At 34.9% G+C, this 13,666-nt stretch overlaps 1 protein-coding gene across 3 annotated transcripts in view; it reads left to right on the top strand.

The window, feature by feature from the left end:
• Positions 1 to 12,818, top strand: part of KPNA5 (karyopherin subunit alpha 5) — a 40,725-nt gene extending 27,907 nt beyond the window's left edge. For all 3 annotated transcript variants that reach the window (XM_001925212.7, XM_005654392.3, XM_005654393.3), the window contains exons 13-14: positions 2,243 to 2,421; positions 9,356 to 12,818. In XM_001925212.7, the coding sequence (XP_001925247.4) occupies positions 2,243 to 2,421; positions 9,356 to 9,543 (367 nt within the window). In that variant the 3' untranslated portion in view covers positions 9,544 to 12,818. The remainder of the gene's footprint in view (positions 1 to 2,242; positions 2,422 to 9,355) is intronic.

Genomic DNA, 13,666 nt, shown 5'->3' with positions numbered 1-13,666 from the left:
TTTTACTATTTGTTTATTTATTTATTATTGTCTTTTTTAGGGCTGCACCCGTGGCATATGGAGGTTCCCAGGCTAGGGGTTGAATCAGAGCTGTAGCTGCTGGCTTATGCCACTGCTGCAGCAATGCAGGATCCCAGCGGTGTTTGTGACCTACACCACAGCTCACAACAAGGTGGGATCCTTAATGCACTGAGCAAAGCCAGGAATCACACCCGCATCCTCATGGATATGAGTTGAGTTGGTTAACTGCTGAGCCACAATGGGAACTCCTATTTGTTTTTTTTACTAACAACATAAATAGTAGGTACATGGGCTTTGAAGTCAGCCTGCTTTCAAATTCTGTTCCTTCAGTAAAAGATGTGTGATCTTTACAAAGTCATTTAGCCTCCTTAAACCACAGTTTTCTTTATTTCTTAAGTGGATTAAATAATGGATAGTACCTTATAGTCATATATTGATGATTAAATGTAACTTGTACTTTAAAATGCTTTACCACGGTGTCTAAACATAAGTCCTCTGCTAATGTTAGCTGCTATTATCACTATTATTTGTAATCATAATTTTTATTATTAGTATTAATTCCTAAGTCTCTTTTCATCTTGCGCTTTCATGATTTTTTCCTCTGTCGCAAAGTTTTACTTTGCATTTCTGTAAAAGCCTGATTTCCTACAGAATCTTCTAAGGATCCTTTTATGAAGGATCTTGAAGTGACTATTCAGGAAATATTTTCCAATGCATATTTTATTTCTTAATTTATAAAAAAAGTCAGACTGCTATGCCATTTTACAACTCAGAGGATTTTGAGATCTGCTTACAGGCAGATCATTGTCTATTATTGCCTTAATTTCTACTGTTATCATCTCTCAGATTCATATCACTATATTTAATAACATCTTTCTCTGTTTTTTATCTTCCATTGTTCTTTGCTTTAATTAGTATTTCCATTTAATTTGTGTCATTAAAACAAAGCAGGGATAAAATAAGATCTTTCATTTCTAACAATATTATTCTGCTTTGGGACCCACAGTTTGTTCACCTATGAACAGTTGTATTTTTTTTCAATTTGTTTTCTTCTTTGTGTCTATTCCACATATTATCCCTTAAATATATTAGTATAAATCAAATGTCCAAACTGAGATCACTATTTTTCTAATCATTTGCACCATTTCATTAACTCTGCATATGGAAGTCTTGATCTCAGATAATGTTCAGCATGCACAGCACTAATATTTACTGAGTGCTAGTTGTGCTAAGTTATTTCAATTATTGAGCATCAGCAGTGCATCAGATACTTTCATATATTTTATTTGTTTTAGCTTTATAACTCTATGAAATTGTTATTCATTCAACAAATATATTTGATCAGTCATGGTATAGTATATGACAAGTGAGTACGCCAGTGAAGATATGTACATTTTTTTATAGGGATGGAAACTATTATTGAATGCCTGAGGCATTCTCACAGCAACCTTCTCAGTTTAGTACTATTATTATTTCCACTTTAGGATGGGGAAACTGAGGTGATGAGAAGTTAACTCAGTCACACAACTAAGGAGTAGAAATAGGACTAGAAGCCATGCAGTCTGACTTCAGAAATGTTTTTTACCTCTATGCTTAGTATGGACTTCTTGCCAAGTGAACAAATCAATTACTTTAAAGAACTAGTAACAACTAGAAAAGCATAAAGCATTAAGAAATGAGCAGAATAATTTTTGTAATCATTTTTTATTAAAATTATTTACAACATGGCCTGTTTTGTTCCCAGAAGCCTTCTGTGCATCTAAAACAGTAGATGTTTTAGAACAGTAGCTACAGTTGTTTTTGTGAGAAAAACTTCCTGGAGTTTGATTTAGATTTGCTCTCTCATTTCTACCTACCTCCACATGATCCCACATGTTATATAGGCTAACCTTAAAAAACAAACCAAAAAATCTTGAGCCCACTCTTCTTAGTGTTTATATACCATGAAAAAACAGGCATGAGTACCATTTTGCTTGCATGTATATTTTCATAACATTTGTAATACCATTTATAGCTAATTATGTTAAATTAGGAAAATAGGAAAGTAAGAATTTTCAGGTTCCTGTATAAGTGAAAATGTAAATGTTTTTAATGTTTGAGATTGTATAGGAATAATTGTTTACATAACATGTCACTGAAGAATATTCTCATGTCATTGCTATAAAGAGTATTTATTTTTAATGTTTTTCCCTCTGCTTTTCTTTTTTTAATTACTCTAAAGGTATTTGGTAGCCTTAGGCTGCATTAAACCACTTTGTGACCTATTGACTGTTATGGACTCTAAAATAGTCCAAGTGGCTTTAAATGGACTTGAAAATATTTTACGTCTTGGTGAACAAGAATCTAAGCAGAATGGAATAGGTGTTAATCCATACTGTGCCCTCATTGAAGAAGCATATGGTAAGTAGTCAGTTAAGAATTTATAATTACTGTAAGTTGTTTTATTGAGATATGAGTGACATATTACATTGGTTTAATGTGTACAACATAATTACTCAATGTGTGTATATACTGCTAAATGATGATAATAATTCTAGTTCATGTCACCTAAATATAGTTTCAAAATGTTTTCTCTTGTGATGGGAACTCTAGAACTCTTCAAGTTTATTCTCTTAGCAGCTTTCTTCTTTTTTTTCGGCCTTTTCTAGGACCACTCCTGTGGCATATGGAGGTTCCCAGGCTAGGGGTCTAATCGGAACTGTAGCTGCCAGCCTACGCCAGAGCCACAGCAACGCGGGATCTGAGCCACATATGCAACCTACACCACAGCTCATGGCAGTGTTGGATCCTTAACCCATTAAGCAAGGCCAGGGATCGTACCTGCAACCTCATGGTTCCTAGTCGGATTCATTAACCACTGCGCCACAACAGGAACTCCCTTAGCAGCTTTCAAATATATAATACGGTAGTATTAACTGTAGCCTGTGGAGACTGTATATTACCTCTGCAAGGCTTATTTATTTATAACTGGAAGTTTATAGCTTTTCTCATTCACCCCCTACCTCCTCTGTTCAAGCACCAATCTGTTCTTTGTAAATATGAGCTTTTTTTTTTTTTTAATTCCACATATAAGCGAGATTATATAGTATTTGTCTTTATCTCACTGGTTTCACTAAGTGCAATTCCCTCAAGGACCATCCATATTGTTGCACATGGCAAGAGTTCACTTTTTTTGGTAGGGGTCAAGGAGCCATGCCTGCAGCATACAGAAGTAACCGGTCCAGGGATTAAACCCACACCACAGCAGTGGCAACACTGGATCATTAACCCACTGAGCCACCAGGGAACTCCAAGATTTTCTTCTTTTATATGATTGAATTATATGTCATTGTGTATATATATATATTTTTTTGTCTTGTCTTTTTGCCATTTCTTGGGCCGCTTCTGCGGCATGTGGAAGTTCCCAGGTTAGGGGTCTAATCAGACCTGTAGCCACCAGCCTACACCAGAGCCACAGCAACATGGGATCTGAGCCATGTCTGTGACCTACACCATAGTTCATGGCAACGCCAGATCCTTAACCCACTGGCAAGGCCAGGGATCGAACCCCCAACCTCATGGTTCCTAGTCTGATTCATTAACCACTGAGCCACAACAGGAATTCCTATACCACATTTTCTTTAGTCATTCACCCTTCAGTGGACACTCAGGTTGCTTCCATGTCTAGGCTATTGTAAATAATGCTGAGATAAACAAGAGGGTGCCTATTTTTTGGTATGTTAGTGTTTTCATTTTCTTCAGATAAATACACTGAAGTGGAATTGCTGGATCATATGATAGTTCTATTTTTCGTTTTTTGAGGAGCCTCCATACTGTTTTCCATAGTGATTGCAACAGTTTACATTCCCACCAACAGTGCACCAGGGTTCCCTTTTTCCACATCCTTGCTAATAACATTTGTTATCTCATTTTTTTTATAATGGCCATTTTTACAGGCTGTAAGATATTATCTTATTGTGGTTTTGATTTGCATTTCCCTGATGATTAATGATGTTGAACATCTTTTCAGGTACCTCTTGGCCAACTGTGTATCTCCCTTGAAAAAAAGGTCCTTTCAGATCTTCTGCCCATCTTTTAATTGGGTTGTTTGCTTATTTATTTGTTTGTTTTATTTTTTGGCCTCCCCAAGGCGTATGGAATTCTTGGGCCAGAAATCAGATCTGAGCTGCAGTTGCCACTTAGGCAATGCTGGATCCTTAACCAAAGGTCAGACCTGCATCCCAGCATTCCCAAGACACAGCCAATCCTGTTGTACCACAGCAGGAACTCCTGTTTTATTATTATTATTATTATTTGCTTTTTATGGCCACACATGATGTAGCATATGGAAGTTCCAGGCTAGGGGTTGAATCAGAGCTGCAACTGCCAGCCTGTGCCACAGCCACAGCAATGCAGGATCTGAGCAGAGTCTGTGACCTACACCACAGCCCAGGGCAGCACTAGATCCTTAACCCACTAAATGAGGTCAGGGGTCAAACCCACATCCTCATGGATATTAGTCAGGTTTGTTACCACTAAGCCACAATGGGAACTCCGTGGTTTTTTTTAAATATTGAATTGTATGAGTTCTCTATGTATTTTGGATATTAACCCCTAACCAAGTATATGATCTATAAATACTTCAACTCATATTGTTGATGTTTTCCTTTGCTGTGCAGAAGTTTATGTTTGATGTAGTCTCACTTGTTTATTTTTGCTTTTGTGGCCTTTGCTTTCAGCATCAAATCCAAAATCCAAAAAACAAAAAACAGCAAAAAACACCAAGACCAATGCCAAAGAGCCTGTGTTTTCTTCTAGAGGTTTTATGGTTTCATGTCTTTTTTTTTTTTTAAGGGCCACACCCATGGCATATGGAAATTCCCAGTGTAGGGGTTGAGTTGGAACTATAGCTGCCAGCTTATGCCACAGCCGCAATGCCAGATCCAAGCTATGTCTGTGACCTACACCACAGCTCATGGCAACACTGGTTCCTTAACCCACTGAGTTGGGCCAGGGATCAAACCTGCATCCATCAGGGGATCTAGTCAGGTTCATTACCACTGAGCCACAAAAGGAACTCCAACAAACTTTTTTTTTTTCCTTTTTGGCTGCCCTGTGGCATACGGAGTTCTCAGGCCAGGGATCAGGTCTGAGCTGCACTTGAGACCTAAGCCACAGTTGCACCAACACCGGATCCTTAACCCACTGTGCCAGGCCAGGGATCGAACCCACATCCCACCACTCCCAAGATGCCGCCAGTCCCATTGTGCCACAGCAGGAAATCCTGGTTTCACATCTTATATTCAAGTCTTTAATCCACTTAGAGTTAGTTTTTGTGTGTTGTGTATGATAGTGGTTTAGTTTTCATTCTTTTGTATGTGCCTATCATTTTCCCAGCACCATTTATTGAAAAGACTGTCCTTTCCCTATTGTATATATTTGGCTCCTTTGTCACATTATTTGACCATATATGCGTAGGTTTATTTCTGGGCTCTCTATTCTTTTCCACTGATGTGCTTATACACCAGTACCATACAGTTTTATCATAGCTTCATAATCAGGGAACATGATGCCTCCAGCTTTGTTGTTCTTTTTCTTTTTCTTTTTTTTTTTTGTCTTTTTTAGGGCTGCTCCCGTGGCATATGGAGGTTCCCACGTGAGGGGTCCAATTAGAGCTGTAGCCACCAGCCTACACCAGAGCCACAGCAACTCAGGATCCGAGCCGCGTCTGCAACCTACACCACAGCTCACAGCAACGCCTGATCGTTAACCCACTGAGCAAGGCCAGGGATTGAACCTGCATCCTCATGGTTCCTGGTCAGATTCGTTAACCACTGCACCATGACAAGAACTCCCTGTTGTTCTTTTTCAAGATTTATTTCACTTTTTGGGTTCTTTGTGGCTCTATACAAATTTTAAGATTGTTCTATTTCTGTGAAAAATGTCATTGGAATTTTTATAGAAATTATGTTGGATCTGTAGATTGCTTTGGGTAATACAAACATTTTAACAATATTCTTCTAATCCATCAGCACAAAATGTCTTTCTCTTTATTTGTGTCTGCTTCAATTTTTTTGATCATAGTTTTTTCATTGTGCAGGTTTTTCATGAACCTCCTTGTTTAACTTTATTCCGAGGCATTTTATTCTTTTTGTTGCAGTTGTAAAAGGGTTTTCTTTATTTCTCTTTGTGGTAGCTTGTTATTAGTGTATAGAAATGCAACAGATTTTTGTATTCTTATTTTGTATCCTGTGTCCTCACTGAAGTTATTGATTATTTATAACAGTTTTTTTGGTGGAGTCTCTGATTTTCTATATATAGAATGCCATGTGCAAATAGTAACATTTTTACTTCTTCCTTTCTGAATTGGATAACTTTTCTTTTTATTGCCTAATTGCTCTGGCCAGGACTTCCATTGCTATGTTGAGTTAAAGTGATGAAAGTAAGCAGTCTTGTCTTGCTTTATCTTTGAGGTAAAGCTTTCAGGTTTCCACTGTTGAATAGGATGTTACCTGTGGGCTTGTCATATATGGCCTTTATTATGCTGTGGTCCATTCACTGTATACCCACTTTGTTGAGAGTTAGTCAATTCTTAATTATCTGCCATAGATATTTTCCTCCTCCAGTTCTATAAAAATATTTTGTGTAAAAGCAGTATAATATTTTTGATATTTTAAAATCTACTCTTAATTCTGTTATCCTAACAATTTCTTTTCATTATTTGCCATCCTTTTTACATGTCCTTATGCACAAATACTTTACATTGATATAATTATAGTGCATGTGTAGTTTTGTGTTCTGCTTCTAACAGTATGGAGAAATTGCATTTCTGCATAATTTCTGTGATTTGCAATAGCCATATAATATTATAAAAAGAGAATGTTACATTCTGTTTTTGCCATATTCTTGTAGTTGACCATTAGTTTCTTTCTAACTTGTTACCACTTTACATATACCGTAATAAGCATCTTTCTGAATATAATTTTTATTCTGTTGAATTAATGTTTGGGGATAAATTTCCTGAGTCCTGGGCACAAACTTACTTTTAAGCTTTGGGTATGTTTTCTCATTGTGCTTTCTAAAGACATGTTACTTGACAGTGTCACTGGCAACCTTTTACCTGTTTTGGTGATTTTGCTGGTTTAGCCAATGTAAAGTGGTATCACCAAGTTGCTTTTATGTGTTTTTTTTTTTTATTTCATGTGGAAGGTGGTTTGTATTTTCCGTGTGTTAGTGTATTTCATTATCTCTATTGAATATTTATTGTACTTTGTCCAGTTACCAACTTGTCTCTTTTTTTGTAAAAATTTGAGTTAATTTTATTTTGTAGTTTAATATGAGTTTTTTCCCATTCCTTTTCACCTTTTTGACTTAATGAGATAAACCATGTTCATTTATAATTAATAAATGATTCATTCTACTCTTCTGTTCCTTCAAAGTTTACAAAGTCATTGTCCTCACACAGATTTGATGAATTTTTTGTAATTGGCTAGATTTTTCTTTTTTTTTTTTTTTTTTTTGCCTTTTTTTGTCTTTTTTTGCTATTTCTTGGGCCACTCCCGCGGCATATGGAGTTTCCCAGGCTAGGGGTCCAATCAGAGCTGTAGCCACCGGCCTACGCCAGAGCCACAGCAACACGGGATCCGAGCCGCGTCTGCAACCTACACCACAGCTCACAGCAATGCCGGATCATCAACCCACTGAGCAAGGGCAGGGACTGAACCCGCAACCTCCTGGTTCCTAGTCGGATTTGTTAAGCACTGCGCCACGACGGGAACTCCTTAATTGGCTAGATTTTTCTGATTGAATTCTTAAAACATTTAACTTAACTCACAGGGGATTTATTTTAGGCTAAGGAATAAATCTAAGTTGATTTTTTTCCTTTCAGTGTATTTCCTTTAAATACTTACTCTCTGTCTTAAGTACCTTTGTATGATATGATTGATTCAAGCTTTTGTGATCCCTCAACCAAGCCTGGGAGATCACTTTACCTTTATTTCAAATTATATAATGTCACTGGTTAAGACATCATATAAATACAAGATACTAATCACTGATTTAAGAACATTTCCTTACTACAGTCATTATTTTTTACCCTAAGTTATACTAGAATTTGGCGGCTACTCATGATTGTATAGAGATATGACTGCTTTGCTGCTTCTCTCTCTCCTGCAACAATATAATTAAAGAAGTTTATCTGTAATTAAGTGAGAAAGATTTTCAGCATCCTTCAAACATATATGTAGATTATTTTCTTATAAGCAGTAAAATAGAGCTCTGCACTTTCTCCATATGCTATCAAAATGGGATTTTTCAGTTTAAGTTAATAGGCTTTGCTTATGTTAGGTTTGCAAACGGCATTCATTTATTCCATACTGATACCCTTAGGCTTATTCTGTGAGAAAATTTATGTGTTAGTTTGCCCATTTTTAAATTTATTTTTTGTTTTGTCGCTTTCTCTTTTTGTGCTTTGCGTTTAGTACACTTCCTCTGCAAACAACTTGTGGAGTTACATAATCTAAAACGGTCATTTTAAAATTCAGAAGCTAAAGTACAGAGGAAACTAATTTATTTGGGCAAAATCATACAATTAGAAGGGTGGAGTCTATTGTCTTCCTGCTCCCCAGCCTGTGCATCTTGAAGTATGTCATTAAGTGTTGGCTTTTAGTATGTGCAAAAATTAAATAAAAATTATGGTATCACTTATATGTGGAATCTAAAAAATGCTACAGGAAGTTCCCATTGTGGCTCAGTGGTTAACAAATCTGACTAGGAGCCATGAGGTTGCGAGTTTGATCCCTGGCCTCGCTCAGTGGGTTAAGGATCAGCGTTGCCGTGAGCTGTGGTGTAGGTCACAGACGCGGCTCGGATCCTGCATTGCTGTGGCTCTGGCTAGGCTGGTGGCTATGGCTCCTATTCGACCCCTAGCCTGGGAACCTCCATATGCTGCGAGAGCGGCTCAAGAAATGGCAAAAAGACAAAAAAAAAAAAAAAAAAAAAGGCTACAAACTAGTGAATATAATAAAAAACAAGCAGAGTCACATATATACACTACAAACTAGTGGTTACCTGAGGGGTGTGGGGGGCAGTATGGGGATCAGGGAGTGGGAGGTACAAACTGTTGGGTGTGAGATAGCTTCGAGGATTTGTTGTACAACAATGGTAATATAGCCAATATTTTGTAATTACTGGAAGTGGAAAGTAACCTTTAATAATTGTACAAAATTTTTTAATTAGGTAAAAACAACAATCCCATTGCCAGTGGATGGACAGATGCTATTGATTCATTATTTTGATTTAAATGTATGTTGAAATTTGGGTAATAATTCTGTTTATATGTATATATGTCTAATAGGTCTGGATAAAATTGAATTTCTGCAAAGCCATGAGAATCAGGAGATTTACCAAAAGGCTTTTGATCTGATTGAACATTACTTTGGTGTAGAAGATGATGACCCCAGCATTGTACCTCAAGTGGATGAAAACCAACAACAGTTTGTATTTCAGCAGCAGGAAGCACCAATGGAAGGGTTTCACCTTTAACTTGGTAGAAGGAAAAATAATGGCCAAAAAAGGTAGCTTCAGATAACTCCCCTTCCTTGTGATATCAGTGGGAATATTTGATTGATTTTTTGTCGTTTTTTTGTTTTTTGGGTGTTTTTGGTAGAACAAAAAAGAAAGAAGTTGATGCACTTTTAAAAAGCAAAATGAACATTTCCATTCAGATGCAACCTTTATTTACAGTTTTGTTTTTATTTTGATGTTCCTGTGTTTATGTCTTTCATTGTTTTGTCTGTTTTTTTGTATCTGCTTGTCAACAGTTAAATACATTATGAGATTATTTAATAATTTAAACCTAAAAGGAGACCTTTGATAAAGTATTATGTAATGGTTCTGAATTTTTCTAGCATTCTTGTTAACTATAAATTAGCAGTACAGCTGCTGATAATTGCATTTTGGCAGTAAGTTTGACATGCCCATTCTCTACTAAATCTACCTCTTGAAGCAAAAATAAAACAAAAACTTCAGAAACATGAAATAGAATAAAATCTAAATTAAAATGTGAAAATAGATCTTACCTTAAATTATAAATCACTGTGCTGTAGATTATACTTTGCAAAAAAACAAAAGTTGCAACAGAAAACCTATTTATGAAACATAGAAGAAATACTGTACTGACAATCAGTTAAAATGTGGCAATTGTGGAGAGAAGCTGTTCTTCATGTTGAACACATTAAAATGATTACTCAACATTTAAATATTTGTTTTTAACATATAAATGCTATTGTATATTTTGTATTTTGACCAAATATGCTACCATTTTTGAAATAATTTTATTATTTTTTCACTGCTCATTTTAAAGCGCACCATGTTAGAGATGCCATCATGAATCTCTAGTAGGGCTGCATAGCAACAATAATACTGTAATTCTTTCTCTGATTTTTCAGAGCAGTAATTGAAATGTTTCATTTTCTGTATAATAGTGAACTTAGATATTTGGCAAAATTATACTGAAGAAATCACCTGGTTATGTGTTAAATTTTATTAAATGCACTTAATGTTTGGACACTAAAGGATGATATTAATGAAATATTGGTTATTTGGTTGAAACCCATATTAGGACTTTTCCCCCTTTGGTAATACCGAGGTCATACTACTGCTTGTTATGAACCATTGTATTAGATTACATTTGTATCAGATTGGTCATATAATGTATGTGTTTATGTATTAGTAGCAAAAACCTCTTCATACTGTGAAACTTTAAAAACAATTTCAATTGAAAAATTATATATATATATATTTATAGATACATATATATGGGTATGTCTGTATGTTTTCACAGTACTATACTTTGTAGTTTTGTAAGCATATATGGTACTGTTGAATTCAGTTTTTTCATTTATAGTTATATGCAGGCTATTTACATTTTCAATTATATACCTAAAATACTTATTTAAAAATCAGTTTACTGCAGTTTTAAGATGGGAACTAGAAGCATTTTTGATATGATTCATAGCCTATTCTGTAAAGAAAGATTTCATTTACGATAGCATTTATAATGTTTCTGCTGGAAATCAGAGGCATGTTACAAAAAGAAAATGTATATAGGAGTACTTTTAAATAGTATGACACTGTAAATTATATATCATGAAACGAAGCTTTTGGCAAGGCACTTAAAACCTACAAGCTCTAGAACACAGGTTTAAATGGTGTCCATAATGCTGACTACATCTGCCAAATCTCTTTTAAATTGTTAAGTAGAGGACTGTATCTGTGCCCTTTTTATTGTAGTAGAAGTTATGAAGCTCAGTATAAGAAGTGTTTCTTTTGCATTATGTGTGTATATATATACACATATATATTCAAAAGAACAGGGTAGTTATATGAAAGATTACCAAACTGATGGTGAATTTATCAGATACATGCTTTTTTGTGATGCAGATAGTTCTAAGTATCAGGTAACAGGGTATTCCACTCTTTCTAATCAAGTGAACTTGATAATGCAACATAATTCACAAATAACCAGCTGTGCCTGCTTTTATTTTGAGGACCCCGTAGTCACATTATAAATCTCTAAGCCAAGGCTTTCAAACAAAATAGTTCTTATAGAAGGAAAAATAATAGAAATAAGAGGAAGAACTTTAAGGGGAAGATTTTTAAAGTTTTGCCAGTGAAATAAGCATTATATCTCTAGGTACAGAATATTTTAAGCATTCAAAATTATGTATAATGCATTGGATCTGTTACTTGGGTGATTGATTAGATTTGAATGTAAGGGGCAATATGCAAGAGTTGGGACCATCGACTGGTATGGTGTTGACTTTATTGAACCTATATACTAGCAAATACTTTGTTCCTAAAATTTTTTTTTAATAGGACTACTCTTTTTAAATGTGCTGTTTAAAATGCTCCAGAATTTATTTTCATTAATCTTCACTGACCCTTGTGGAGAAAAATTTCTCTTTTTAACTTGCTTTCCTAAGATTTATTATATTTAAACCCGAAAGAAACTGTGCCAAAAAAGAAAGAAAGAAAACATGTTGTAAAGGGCAACACATGCAACATTAATGCAAAAAAAATCAAGAAAATACTTGAAAGAGTCCTTTGCATTCTTTAATTAAATTTAGTGTTTTATTTTTGTCTGAATTTGAATTTTTACCAGCTAATCTATGCAATTATGCTTATTTGTTTTCTATTTGTGAGTACTTGACTCAGTAACCTGGTTTTTTTACTGTAAGTTTTATTTTGAAAGGTGTTCCTATAACTTAATTTTTAGTGTCATTTTGTTCACTTACTGGTAGCACTAGAACAGGAAAATAAAAAAATAAAAAGTAATAAAACCCGCTGGCACAGAAACAGTGTATCTTTTGGTAACTGTAAAACCTATTTGCAGATGAAGGTTGATTTGTTGGAAAAGGACTTGTTAGACAAAGCATTACCTTTGCCTTCATATTTTTTCTTCTCTAAAGAAGGAGCATTATGGAAAAAGTAATTATAATACAAAGTCTTAGTGGATTTTTGTTGCTGTTCTAAATTTAGCAGTCTGCTGGCTGCTTTGTGAAACTGTGAAATCAGAGTAATTGCTGTTAACTTTTACTCATTTTAGTTCATATCATTGTTTTATGAAATGTGACATATTAGGAGCCAGTACAGTTAGGGCTTTAAAAGGATAATGCATCTTTAAATTCTGATTGGGAAGTGGGATGAGGGGAAGATATTCTTGCCTAACTGAATAAACTGACATTGGAGTAGTATGCAATATTATGAAATGTTATAGCACTATATTAAAAATAATAAAATGTTATTTTACAATTGCATTTATATGTGTCTGATTTATTCTTATGATTGTATATTCTTAATGGAGCAAAAATAGATGTCCTCACTGATTAAAATTCCATCCCCTTTCTAACACCAGTAAGATTTTGTTGGTGGCATTATCTGATAAAGTAGTATGTTGCTTTTATTTTAGGACTTACATATTCTTCTATAACAGGAACATGTCTAATTTATCCTAGTATCTCAAGCCTTGGCAATTAGTGGGGTATTCACATGTTTCAATTGAGATTATTTTTCCTTTTCTGTTATTTTACTGCAATACAGTGCATTTATTTAAGGCTTGGAGTTTTAAACTTAACAAATAGAAATAGGAGGGAATGTCTCTTTAACTTTCTTAATATATTGTGAAACACAAAATCACACAGCCAGGCTTAGGCCTCCCAGCCTAGAGTTTATTTGCTTGTTTGTGTTTACCATGTACTAGACATGGGCAGGATACCTTATATGTAGTGGGTTTTTAAAAAAACTTTTTTGAAGTATAGTTGATTTGCAATGTTAATTTCTGCTATATAGCAAAATGATTCAGTTATATAAGTATGTATTCTTTTTCATAGTCTTTTCCATTATGGTCACAGGATATTGAATATTATTTCCTAGATTATGCAGTAGGACCTTGTCGTTTTTCCCAGCCTAGTGTTTTTGTTCTTGTTTTCTTCTTCCACTACCTGTTCTTTTGTTTTGTTTGCTTTGGCTGGTCTCATTTCCTTCAGTATTTGAAACTATGTTAATCAGAGTAGTGAAACTAATTAGATCAGTTATTTTTAGGATTTTCTTGCTCCTAGTAAAACAATCTGCAATTTTAGTGGCAAATGAACACATTCACACACAC

Source organism: Sus scrofa, chromosome 1 (genome assembly GCF_000003025.6).
Source record: "Sus scrofa isolate TJ Tabasco breed Duroc chromosome 1, Sscrofa11.1, whole genome shotgun sequence".
Taxonomy (NCBI): Eukaryota; Metazoa; Chordata; class Mammalia; order Artiodactyla; family Suidae; genus Sus; species Sus scrofa.
The sequence above is the reverse complement of the archived record's forward strand: the minus strand, read 5'-3'. Positions and strand labels throughout refer to the sequence as shown.